This window comes from Bombyx mandarina, chromosome 01 (genome assembly GCF_030267445.1).
Source record: "Bombyx mandarina strain Sakado chromosome 01, ASM3026744v2".
NCBI lineage: Eukaryota > Metazoa > Arthropoda > Insecta > Lepidoptera > Bombycidae > Bombyx > Bombyx mandarina.
The window spans coordinates 4,677,047-4,690,239 of NC_143208.1; the positions used below are offsets into that span (position 1 = coordinate 4,677,047).

The 13,193-nt window shown below is 31.6% G+C and overlaps 1 protein-coding gene across 2 annotated transcripts; it reads left to right on the forward strand.

Moving 5' to 3' along the window:
• Positions 1-3,399: 3,399 nt before the first annotated feature.
• Coq8 (ubiquinone biosynthesis protein COQ8, mitochondrial) lies at positions 3,400-11,799 on the forward strand. 2 transcript variants are annotated; one of them, XM_028179661.2, is made up of 9 exons: positions 3,400-3,622; positions 5,328-5,900; positions 5,980-6,196; positions 6,308-6,517; positions 6,652-6,767; positions 7,676-7,838; positions 7,937-8,139; positions 8,578-8,730; positions 9,342-11,799. In XM_028179661.2, exons 2-9 carry the CDS (start codon positions 5,331-5,333, stop codon positions 9,627-9,629), a joined length of 1,920 nt encoding a protein of 639 aa, XP_028035462.2. In that variant the 5' UTR covers positions 3,400-3,622; positions 5,328-5,330; the 3' UTR covers positions 9,630-11,799. The 2 variants fall into 2 exon arrangements, with proteins under 2 accessions (XP_028035462.2, XP_089583795.1); XM_089727669.1 differs by having other exon boundaries at positions 3,475-3,622; positions 5,602-5,900.
• Positions 11,800-13,193: the final 1,394 nt, after the last annotated feature.

A 13,193-nucleotide genomic window follows, 5' to 3' on the forward strand; every position in this document is an offset into this window, starting at 1 on the left:
TTAGTCTTTTATTCAAGCCATTTCCTTAAACTAATTAATTAATATCAGTTAAATTATTTTAGTAACGTAGTATTTTTCTGTCAACTCTTATACGTTTCAATAACTTAGGTATATCGCAGATGTCTTTACAAAAAAATTTAATTTCATTAAGCGATATTGCGCAAAACTCTTTAAAATCATGATTTCGAGTGAGTTAAATTTTTGGTCGCCGCCTGATATTGTTCTTCTTTATGGTAAGTACCGTATCTCATGTCTCCTAATAGGCAGATGTTGAATAAGATTTCGTACTATGCTATAGACGAAAGTCAGAGGTGGAGGCAGTCAGCTTTGGAGAGATCGTTTAAAATCTTTGGGTTTAAAAAAATATTTTCGGTGTTTTAAACCGTATGTTCTACGGAGAGTATTCTAAATTGTAAAGTAACTCTAACCAAAATGATTAATACAAAGAGTATTCAATATTAAATTTTATATAAAAATGCCTAAACAGACTTTTCACAGACATAAGCCGTAAAGCTATCTGTCGAGTTTGTCATTACTTAGGGTGAAAATATAATTATTATAAGTATCTATTCGAGTAGTTTATTTAATGATTTATTAAATTTGCTTTTCGGGAAGTAGGAATTTATGTTTATAGCATGAGAAACCAAATAATACACGTAATCATATTATATTATAAAGTTGCGTTTACGACTCACGCGGAACAATTGATCTCGATTTTCTTCCCTGAGATCAGTTAATGGTTCGCTTCGATAAAAAATAGATCCTTTGTTCAAAGATTTCGATATGTCAATCTTCGATCAATAATACCACTAGATTCGCGATTAGCGCTTCAAAAACGGCCCGAAAAATAAGACCACAAATAAATTTGTGGTCTTATTTCAAATTAGTATGGTCCAATCCATAGAGGTCCAATCATAGCCAACACTAAGACGTCAAAACGCTGCAATGCGCGTTCAAAAACTGAGTAAAAAACCACCGTAACACCAAGGTTTTGGAAGGAATATCTTTTTTTGGTAAATTTATATTATTAAGTGTTTTTCATAAAATAATAAACACAATTATATTGTAAATAAAACACAATTTACGAATATTGTAATTGTTTGGCCAATGTTTGTAACAAGGCACCAACTATTGTAACAAACATCACCTATGCTTGGACAGGGAATGCATAGAGTAGTTTTGTTATTTTATAATGTTATTTTTGTTTGTAGATTTCCTAGTAGCCCTTTGTCGCTGTGCACAATGGATATATATTATCGCGAAAGAAAGAGAAGAAATATAGAACCCTTATAAAAATTCTAGAATTGTTCAATGGTGGTGGCAAATCAATGCAAAAAAGTATTAAAAAAACTTTATATGTATGTGTAAATATTCTGAGCGTATATGCTGAAAAGGATTTGTTTTCTGGGGGAAACGAACACAGCCATAAAATAAGCCTAAATTAAACTGATTATAGAAAAATTCATTGATATAAGATTACATTAAATTTGTAAAAAAGAAACCGCTCAAATAAAAATTACTTCTAAAAGACAGCTTTATAACAAACTGAATCTGTTTAAAGGTAATTAAACCTACATTATTGTTTTAATTACTTCTGTATAAAGAGTACGTGGAAAACATGTTTCGTGTTTCCTTTCATATTTTTTTTACTTTATTCAATTTTATTTTTTATCACCTATTTGTTGTAATAGCGGCAATGTAAAATATTATCTACTACTTTTTCGAATCGGTCAAAAATAGTTGCGACCATACAAAACAAACCTAAAACAAATATGTATATTCTGCAACTCTATGTCTTTCAATACTTACTGTGTTCTGAGCATTGAAATGTAATACCAAGAACTACATCTAGTTCCACAATACAATAAGCACGAAATTTTAAACAAACATTTTTAACCTTATAAATTAGGCTTTAAGTATCATTTTAGAATAAATATTTTTGTACTGATGACTTTTTATGTTCAAGTGACATTTTAAATTTATTCCATAATATTCTTTTTCTGACGAAAGGACCTAAATACATATATTTTGCAATGGTAATTAAACTTTATGCTTAAGTATTAAGGTTTATAATAAACTGAAGTCGTTAACATTATTAAACTTTTTTCTAAGAAATGAAGATGTTTTCGTGTCTGCAAACGTGGCCACTGGAGCGTCTTATTTTTGTTCCTGATCCTTAATCTAGTACTATTATTGATCGAAGATGTCAATCGAGAAAACCGCCGTGTATGGTGTGGCTATGTAGGTAGGTATACGAAATTAAATAGGAAATTAGGGCACAAAATATTACTGTTTATCTATGACTATTGGGAGTAACACTTAGGGATTTTGTTCAAATTTAAATGTGTAATAACGGTGGCATTAACTGTTGAACATCTGCGAAAGGGCAGGAATATAGGGAAATGAAATAAAGGCATAGCTTCTTTCAGGCTCTTTCAAAAAGTCCACAAAGGTCTCAGTGAATAACCACCGTCTTACTGAGACTTTATTTCACCCGATTGCATCTCGTTTCATTAAATTTCATTCCAATTTTATTAAAGCCTCAAACTAATCAACTTCAGCTCATTTTGCTTCATATCTATTTTTACAGGGTGTCCCAGAATTTAACGTCAAGCCGAAACCGGGTGACAGGATTGATTGTAATACCGGTCACTTACATTCGCACGAATACACAAACCCGCAAGCGTAGGACGACATTTGCAAATGATTATGCAAAGTTTTCGCTGCATTCGTGGTATTCCAAGCTGTGTCGGTTTTTTAACAGACATCAAAGCGCGCGAACCGCGATCCTTCGCGTAGTCTCCCACACATTCGTGTGACCAGTTGCGCCCAGGATTGCGAAGGCAACGGACGTTTCGCTATTTTCATAGATCGTGACGTCTACTGTGTAGCGTATCTTCATCAAAAGAAATCCCATAAAAACAGCATGGCTGTTAATGATGTCTGGGAAATAATTCAAAACTCTTTTTCTCTTCAATGTTCTATTGACGAATTAAAAAGGAGGAGAAATTCGTGAGACATTCGTAAACAAGTGTAGGAGGAAGCGCAAACGGGTTCGCAAATGTTTGACGGCCCTTCACATGCGCGCAAACATTCGTACAATGTACAAATATTTGCGCGCATGTGAGTGGCCGGCATAACAATCGTGAGAAAAAAATCTATCCCATTCAGTTTAGAAATTATGGGCATTTAAGAAAAACCTAGAAATTTGGTCAAACTATAACCATTTTTCGGTTATTTTGGTTAATTTTTATTATTTTTGTTCATTTAAACTTTGGAACCGTAACCTGAACCTGAATACGATTTTAATGTGTTCGTTATAGTAATCGAATATCAATATCGTCAAGTATCGATTAGAGCGGTACTTTACTAGTACTTGATTATTGACACCTGTCAAATGAGACTTCGTAATTGGAATAGAGATTGTGCTGTGTTCTCAAATATTAAGTGTATAGTCTATGCCTAATATATTAAGTGTATAATCTATGGTCTATGCACTAGGCTACAAATTGAGATGAATCTTTTTTTAAAATTAGTGATTTGTAATTATTTTCTTTTCTTTTAAACTGAAAAATATAAAGCTTAGGTTCACAACTTGAAATAACAATAGTACAAAATTTCAGTGAGTACATTTCGAAGTTTTAATAAACCTCACTAATACTATTTTGTTTTTTTATGTTTTATTTAAAGTTTACCTACGTATTTAAAAAACTAAATAATATTGGTAAAATTACAAATATAAACATTTTTTCATTAAACCCTATAAAATATTTGTTTTATTATGCAATAATTTCATTAGCCTTGAATACTATTTTTTGAATTCTTTCATTGCACACCCACTACACCATTCAGAGTTAAATTCATGGAAACATGCTTACGCCCAGTTCTCACATGATGTCATCCTTACAGCTTAAAAATTTAATACCAATTTAAAACCAAAAAGTTAAAATACATATATCTCAGAATTTATATTATTATATAATAATATAATATTGCATTTGGACCATATTATCTAGTTAGCTATTCAAAGTGTAAATTCTACTGTCAACTAAAACTGTATCTCACATAGCAGGGACTGGCATTCTCATATTGAGCTTTTTATGGTCTAGTAATTGAATTTCCTACCTGGTGTATTTGCTTCTAGAGCCATAAATTATTATTCGTATTTTTAATAACATTGTTGAGGTTTCATTATGACTATTTATGACTTACATGACTCTTTGAGACTTACATGACTCTTTATGATAAAAAATGACTGAGTGATGCAAAACCGTTTTGAATGGTCTGCTTGATAGGTACTTAATTACTTATATAAAATAAGTTTTATTAATTAAACCTTCGAATATAACTTTGAATTAATTAATCTAGTATTTGTTATATAAATTTTTAGTAGTGTAAGTAATTGTATATTAAAATAAAATGAATATTATTTTACATTGAATAATGCACTAGAAATATACTGGGTATAACATAATCGATCTTGAAAACTACTAAGGAAAAATAATACCTTAATACAGTGATTCTCAACCTTTTTTTTGTTGCGGCACATATTTAATGATTTCAAAATTTGGCAGCACACAAAAAAAAGATAAAAATTATTTACTTACTACAACACACTGCATAAATAGTTTATCAAAAAATTTTAATATACGAAATAAACTAAAATATACTATAATATATTTTTTTGCGGATTTAAATATTTTCATGTTTAAAATATTTTTCTTTTAAAATGATATAATTTAATAATATTAACATTATTATATATGTATTCGCAAAATTTGGCGGCACACTTTTGAAATTTGGCGGCACACAAAAGTGCCGCGGAACAGTGGTTGAGAATCACTGCCTTAATACATGTAACAAGAATTCAATATTTACTAGCTAAGTGAATATGAATACTTGTTGCTTTAGTAAGCTTATACTTTACAAGCTTGCTATCCAAAGTTAAGTGTGCCCTCATCTAATAGTCATGGATCTAGATAGTTGATTTTTAAATCTACTGTATTACATGCTGTGTAAGAAAACAAAAACATAAAAACCTAAAACAAGCAAAACAAATGGTTGTGGTATAAATCTCAAATGTTAGAAATCTCTTGCAATTGCACTAGAGTTACACATTGCATATTTATATGTATATTATATATTACACCTGGTATATCTTAATATTATTATAATACATAAATAAATATTGTAAATATCATTTTATATGTAATGCTGTTGCTGTGTGTTTTATATGTAAATATATAGTATATTGTATTGTTTTAATGTTTAATTCCATTTATATATTTTATTATTATGTGTAACTTATAATACTAAACATATTTCAGATCATGTCACACATTAATGATTTGATAGGTGTAGCCCGTGGCTTACGGCTAGTTGTTGAAGCCAGTACAAAGATGCAGCAGGAAGCATGTAGTATTATGTGGAATAACTCTAGCATTAGGCCACTCCTACAACAATGCCCAACTAACCCACTCACAGCTTATAAACCTAGTGCTGATACTGCAAAAGATGTAATCGAAAGAGCAGTGGTTGTTGCTCATGGCTTAAGGAAATATGTTGTAATGAATGTGCCTAATTTAAACCCTGATATCGAAGGCAAGGTAGAAATGGACCCCAAATTGCAACAGGAGATTGAAGAGTTGAATCGAGAATTCAACAGAACATTTGCCACCTTAGAACAAGTTCAGAATAAAGATAGCCCAGCTGAATTTGTATCACCACTAGAAAATATTAAAATGCAACCTGAGCCATCCAGAATTGAGAAAGATGAAGTTAAAACAGAAATACCCAAGTTTGAAAGTGTTAAACCTAAGTTTGAAACTTTGAGCAACACAACACAATTTGCAACACAAACAATACCAAAACCAGTTGCTAAAAAGAAAATACGTGTATCTGTAAGTTTTGCTTGGTGTTTTTTTTATCATTTATTCATTTATTACGATACGAAACTGAAAAATTTGAATTTATTTTCAGCTTAGTGAAAATTCCAAAGCTCGTGTAGTACCATCGTCGAGAATAGGTCGTATGATTTCGTTTGGTTCACTAGCAGCTGGACTCGGAGTCGGCACTATAGCACAGTATGCACGCAATACTTTGCAGTCAGTCACAGGACAAGCCGATGAAGCCGCTAATTCATTTTTGTCTCCAGCTAATGCTGAAAGAATTGTTGACACGCTGTGTAAAGTCAGAGGTGTGTAGAAGATTAATACAAATATGATTAAAAAACCTTTTTGCTAGTAAATTAGCTTAAATTGCTAGTTAAGCTAAACAAAAAGTATAAAATTTTATTAACTGGTTACAGGAGCAGCACTGAAACTAGGTCAATTATTAAGTATACAAGACGAATCCGTGATATCCCCGGAACTTCAACGAATATTCGAGAGAGTACGGCAGTCTGCCGATTTCATGCCAGCATGGCAGGTAGAAAAGGTGATGAGTTCGCAACTTGGACCCGACTGGAGAAGTAAACTACAAAGCTTCGAAGAGAAACCTTTTGCTGCAGCTTCTATAGGTAAATCTTATGTGTTGCATCGTACTGATATGTTTTAAATGAAATTTAAATAAAGGCATAGTTTAAAAAAATTGTATTAAAATCTTAAAGTTGTTACTCTTTTATGCCTATTTTCTCAAATTATTGTTGAATAGGTCAAGTGCACTTGGCTGTACTGCATAATGGTCGGGAGGTCGCAATGAAGGTTCAATATCCCGGAGTCGCGAAAGGGATCAACAGTGACATTGACAACCTTGTAGGAGTTATGAAGGTAAATAATGAATATATCGACGCTTGAAAGGCAACGTGACTAAGCGATAACTGCTTTGTGCATAAATGATAGGCAATAACCATATTCGATCCGCAAAAAAAAAATATTTCTAGGTCTATTAAAATCTTTTCATTCGCTAGCTAGATTCGTTATAATATTTTTTTTTCAGATATTTTAACTTTAAATTAGCCTACTGTAAAGTTCACGCATTGTTGCTTAGTCACGTTTGCCTTTTAAGCGTCGATATGATAACAGTTAAAAATTATATAAGTTTATCCAGCCGTTGTAAAATCATGTTTGTTTTATTGTACCTGTTTTATTGGATATGTAAAGGTATCATTTATGTTTTGTGTGAATCTCTAACACTGTACCTATTTTTCAGTCTAGGTTCGTTCTTTTCATTACTCTTGATTTACATCTAGAACACATTAGATCAATCATTTTATTTTATTGGTGGAAAAAGATCTGTAATCAATTTAATTTTGGTGCACAATAAAAAATACTTTTACTCTGTGCATAATATGTTATGATCTACTATAGTTAGGAATCAAAAGAAGTTACTTGTGTCACTATTTTATATCAATAGCGATATTCATCAAAAATTAGAAGGCCAATACAGGCCAAAGTGGCCAAAATGCGAAAGTTTTGATAATGAGTTTTCAAATTATGCTTTCTCGGCCCGATGTTCTATGCACCTCATATTGAAATAATTTTGATTAACTCTGTGTAAAAAATTCGAAGAAAAAGTATTTAATTTTTTTTAAGTTTTTGCATCTCACACAGTAATTAAGTATCAAAACCACACATTGTCGTATTATAATGAAACGAATGTATATATAAATTGTGGCCTTCAAATATATATATGTACAAGGATAAATAATAATTTATCTTAAAACTGATAATTACAGGTATGGAACATGTTTCCTAAAGGCATGTTCATAGATAACGTTGTGGAAGTGGCGAAAAAAGAACTAGCCTGGGAAGTCGATTATATACGCGAAGCGGAATGTACTAGAAAGTTCAAGACTCTATTGGCACAGTATCCTGAATACTTCGTTCCTGACGTCATAGGTATGAAACTTTAAATATTAAAATAATAATAATAATATATTGGCAATAAAATTAGTTTTTTTTTACCGTATAATCTTCAGCATACTTTATTTTTTCAGACGAATTGTGCGCACAGGAAGTGATAACAACAGAACTGATAGACGGCGTACCTCTCGATAAGCTATTCGACGCATCCTATGAGACACGCGTCGATATCGCGTCCAAGATCATGAAGCTGTGCCTCAGAGAAATGTTCGTACTAAGATGTATGCAAACAGATCCGAATTGGGCCAATTTCTTCTACAATACTAATACGAAACAGGTAGATGCTTATAAGAAATAGCGTTTCATTGAAATAACTATACTTGAGACCTTAGAACTTGTATCTCAAGGTGGGTGGCGCATTTACGTGGCCACCCACCCACGCATGTCTATGGCCTCCAGTAATCACTTAACACCAGGTGGGCCGTGAACTCGTCCACTCATCTAAACAATAAAAAAAACAAGCGGTAGGCAGCGGCTTGGTTCTACCCCTGGCATTGCTGAAGTCCATGGGCAACGGTAACCACTCACCATCAGGTGGGCCGTATGCTCGTCTGTCTACAAAGGCAATAAAAAAAAAAAAAAAAACAATCATTAAAATAAGTATACATATTCTTTAAATTATTAATTTGTACTCACTTGAAAGGTAAATTAATCTTAAGTGAGTAATAATATTTCACTTTTACGTGTGTTACCGCATATATTTTCTTGCTTTTAGGTAATATTGTTAGATTTTGGAGCTACAAGAGAGTACTCCAAGGAATTCATGGATCAGTACATTGAGATAATTAAGGCAGCCTCATTGGGCGATCGCGCTGCTATATTGAGAATGTCGCGTGAGATGAAATTCTTGACTGGCTATGAATCTAAAGTGAGTACGATAATCGTTCGTAATACAAATAAAGAGCTTTAGAATTTAGTATCCTGGAAACGCATGAGACAAGCAAATCCAAACCGAATATATATATTAAACAAGAATATTGACTCCAACTTGAAATAAAGTCTAAATCCCTTGTTGTCATTAACCACCTGCTCTACAAGGTTTTAATAATTAAAATGGTACGTTGATTTCTTTCGTTTATAAAACGCATCAAAAATATATTAAAATTTAAAACATAAAAAAATATTGTTGAGACTTTTCTTAATGTAAAAGCGGGCTTTTCTGATACCAATACGTACTTCCATCTGTCGTTTTTTGAAAATATACAATGCGATTGAAAAAGCATCTTAATATTAAGTAAATTATTTTTGAAACAACATTCAGGATCTCTTTATACCCGTCGTCTTGGCGTCAATTGTTTCCTATTTCAATTCGGTTTTGACCATTTCTTCACTAAATAGTTAGAAAAATAAAATCGAAACATTAGATGGACTAATTCATATTCAATTACTATTATCGTGTTAACACTATCACATGCCTGCAGTACTGCGCATTACCTCACCAGTTATTCGTTAGGTCTATAATACAGTTTCATGTTACAGATCATGGAAGAAACGCACGTTGACACTGTCATGATAATGGGCGAAGTATTCACCAGTGAAGGCTCCGGCGATTTCGACTTCGGAACCCAACAAACAACCAGACGGATACAAGCCTTAGTGCCGACGATACTAACGCATAGACTCTGTCCGCCCCCGGAGGAAATATATTCATTGCACAGGAAGCTCTCAGGCGTCTTTCTGCTATGCTCGAAGATGAAAATTAAAATGAACTGCAGGGATATGTTCAATGAGATTTACGATCAATATAAGAGCAACAGCCTCAGGTAATTGTTGTTATGAAATCTACATAGCAAAATTGTCGTTGTCAAACTAATATTTGTTGTGTGCACACTTTGGTAATTTCAACATTTGCACCATTATAACCACGCTATATAAGACAGAAGTAAAGAAATTTGGTTAAAGTTAAATTTTTATTCAGCATCACAAAGTAATGGTAGGTGGTGGTAGGACCTCTTGTGAGTCCGCGCGGGTAGGTACCACCGCCCTGCCTATTTCTGCCGTGAAGCAGTAATCCGTTTCGGTTTAAAAGGCGGGGCAGCCGTTGTAACTATACTTAAGACCTTAAAACTTATATCACAAGTGGGTGGTGCATTTACGTCGTAGATGTCTATGGGTTCCAGTAACCGCTTCACACCAGGTGGGCTGTGAGCTCGTCCACACACCTAAGCAATAAAAAAAATACATTTAGGACATAGCATATTGATTTGACAACGACGGTGTAGTGTTAAAGAGTATTATTGAAAACGAAGCTACTTTTCTTAAATTCGAAAATATGAGAAAAATAAAAACAAGTATGTCACAACAAGTTGTTGGTGGAAAGAGTTTTTGATTCGGCAATAAGATTTTTGGTTTATTTTATAAAATGTATTTTAACTGTCATGCTTTCGAAGAGTTGCTTTTTTCTACGACAAAACGAGAACAATATACCATGGTGAATAAAAAGTTTTTCACTATAAATCGAACAATCAACTTCATGATAATTATTTTCAGTAGCTATTTTATTAAAAACCAATTGAATTTAACATAGAGATCAAAACTATTAATTTTTATTAATAGATTTCAATCATAATGTTAATTTTGTTGCATTTCTTGCATTTTGTTGCATACTTAGAATAAATTTTTATAGAACTAACACGAATTCTAATAGTCAAATTGAATGTCACAGTTAAGAGTGTTGAGGAAAAACTTGTCGATAAAATTATATATTTATAATTTTTAAATAAGTCTTTGACTATTCATTGTTTATCCAATTGAATTGAAACAGCTGCTATTTGCATTTCAAGATTTTTTTTAAATGCCAATAGTGTGGTAGTTTAAACAAATGCTTATAATTAAGACTTTCAACGTGCTGATCAAAAGTTACTAATTCTATACAAATATGAGTGATGGGTGGGTTTAAGTTGTAATTATATTACATACATATATATGATTTTCCTGACTATAACAGTTTTAAGTGCAAGCTACAAACTAATAATATAATTTGTAACTAGACTGTTTATGTATCTTGAAAAGTAATTTATTAATTATCAATAATTTAAAATTTTCTTTTTGAGAAGTGGTCACAATAACACGAAAATTATTTTAAAGTTATTAGTCGTAACAAATATCTTATTTGACAGGGTAATATACCAATTATAATGAGTGATAATGATTTTATTCAAAGTTTTAACAGATTGGGCCTTGTGATACTAATGTGCATAATTACTTAATATTAGTGAAAACGAATTATTGTACTGATAATATTATGTGCGCAACTGATGTACATGTTATTCGAGAAGGCTTTAATTTCATATGAGAGACTTTCCAGTTAGTGTTTTATACAAATATGTAAATGAAAAATAAACAATTGCACGGTGCTAAATAAATTAGAGTTATAGGAACTGCAATAAAATTTATAATAAATACTAAAATCACTATTTCTTTACTGAAGATAATTTAAAAAACATATATTTTCATAATATGATTGTTTTTTTATTCTGAAAGTCGACGTCGAATATAGAGATCATCTTTATTTCGTAATAGATCGTATATTTCATTAGGACTTTAATGTAATATCAAAATGTAAACAACATTGAAATGTAGTGACTTAGTTATATTTAGTTATGTGTAAATAAAATCCTTGTAACCTAAATCTTTGGATACCCTATCCTTATAAGTGCATCATTCGATTTAATAACAATAAATATTTGACACGTGATGAGTGTGACTCTAAAATACCTGTGTCTATAACATTTGTACGGTGCTATCTTTTCAAATGCCAACCTCAACAATAATAAAGATTTTAGGTACCTACCTAAAATGTTTTTCAAAGAACATTGTAGTGGTTGAACAATATAGTACATAGTGCGCGTTAATATTATCATATAATTTATGTGTATTTTATTAAGCTTGTAAGAGTAAAATTAATTAAGTTCAATAAAATCAGCTTTGTGGAAACTAACTGTTTTTTATTATAAACCCAATTTTAATTTAAAATTATTTTTAAAGTTATTATATATTCATCTTATATTCTTTGTTATTCATAAAGGAGCGAGAAGGAGAAAGGAGGACAGTGCAATAAAAGTCGAATTATTACACAGAAACTATATTATAGATCAAAAAGGCATTATAGAACATTAATAAAGCGATAGTACATTGATTTTGAAAACTAAATAGTATTGATAACACTTAAATATATATTTAAACTGCCGCCGAGATTAGGTACTCTATAGATTATTCACGGCAACCCCAAAGATAAAAGAACCCGTTGACGTTAGTAACAATAGCACATAAACCATGACAGCTCCAATTACCGATTGAAAAAATGTATTAAGCACTGTTCCTTATATGAAGTGAGGGGGCTGCCATTATTTCTTGGTAAATAATACTACTCATAAATATAAGTTCTGCAGAGTACCTAAAATGGCCTGTACAATTTTCATTCTAAATAGTATTACACTATAGGCTGGAATTATCTAGAACGAGTTTAGTGTTGCCAGATAATATTTTAATCGTCTCTAAACCTACCATAGGTACCCTAAGTATTGTCAGATCTTACACATTAAAACTACTTGAAAAAAGCGGTAAAATATATTTTTCTAATCAAATGATCTCTATGTAATCCTTATTTTGTATGTCACGAAAAGAAGAAGTCGTAATTAATGTATCTGGATCATACTTACACTGTTTTTTCTGAGCCCCAATGCTTAGTTTACCGCATCGACCATATTATCTGACAGATATTTTAAGCGTGTAGACTGTCTGGATTGAACAGACGACGAGACTTTTTAAGTTTAATTACTCATAAAGGTAGTAGCAAAACGTAGAAAATATATCATTAAAATCTAATGTCTTATTTCCGTTGTAAACAATATAGTGAGATATTTCTTTTTTACTTCCATAGTTAACAATTGTTGGAATTGTGTTTTTGAAAATTTTAACAATCAGGTAAAATGATTGAAGTTATTATAATTATTAGACATGCACTTCTTGTATGTATGTACGTGTAAGAACTGGGCGACTTCCTACTCTCTTTTTTTGCAATACAACTCCATATTATTTCGAGTATTTTATAATAATACATTTTCAGCTGAAATTGTTATGTATCTTCATCCTTTATTTTGATTGTCACATTCAAATTCCATTTTGAATTAATATTCCATTTTAAAACCTAAAGTAGCTGCAGTGCTACCCGACTAATTAAAAAAAATCAAATTACGTCTGACATGATCTGGCCAATACGTGTATGGCTTACCCTATAACAAGTGAGAGGGGTCTAAAAACATATATGGCAGGCGCAAGTGCTACTTATAAATCCCACTATGTGGCCCCAAGAAGATGGGTATGGAATAT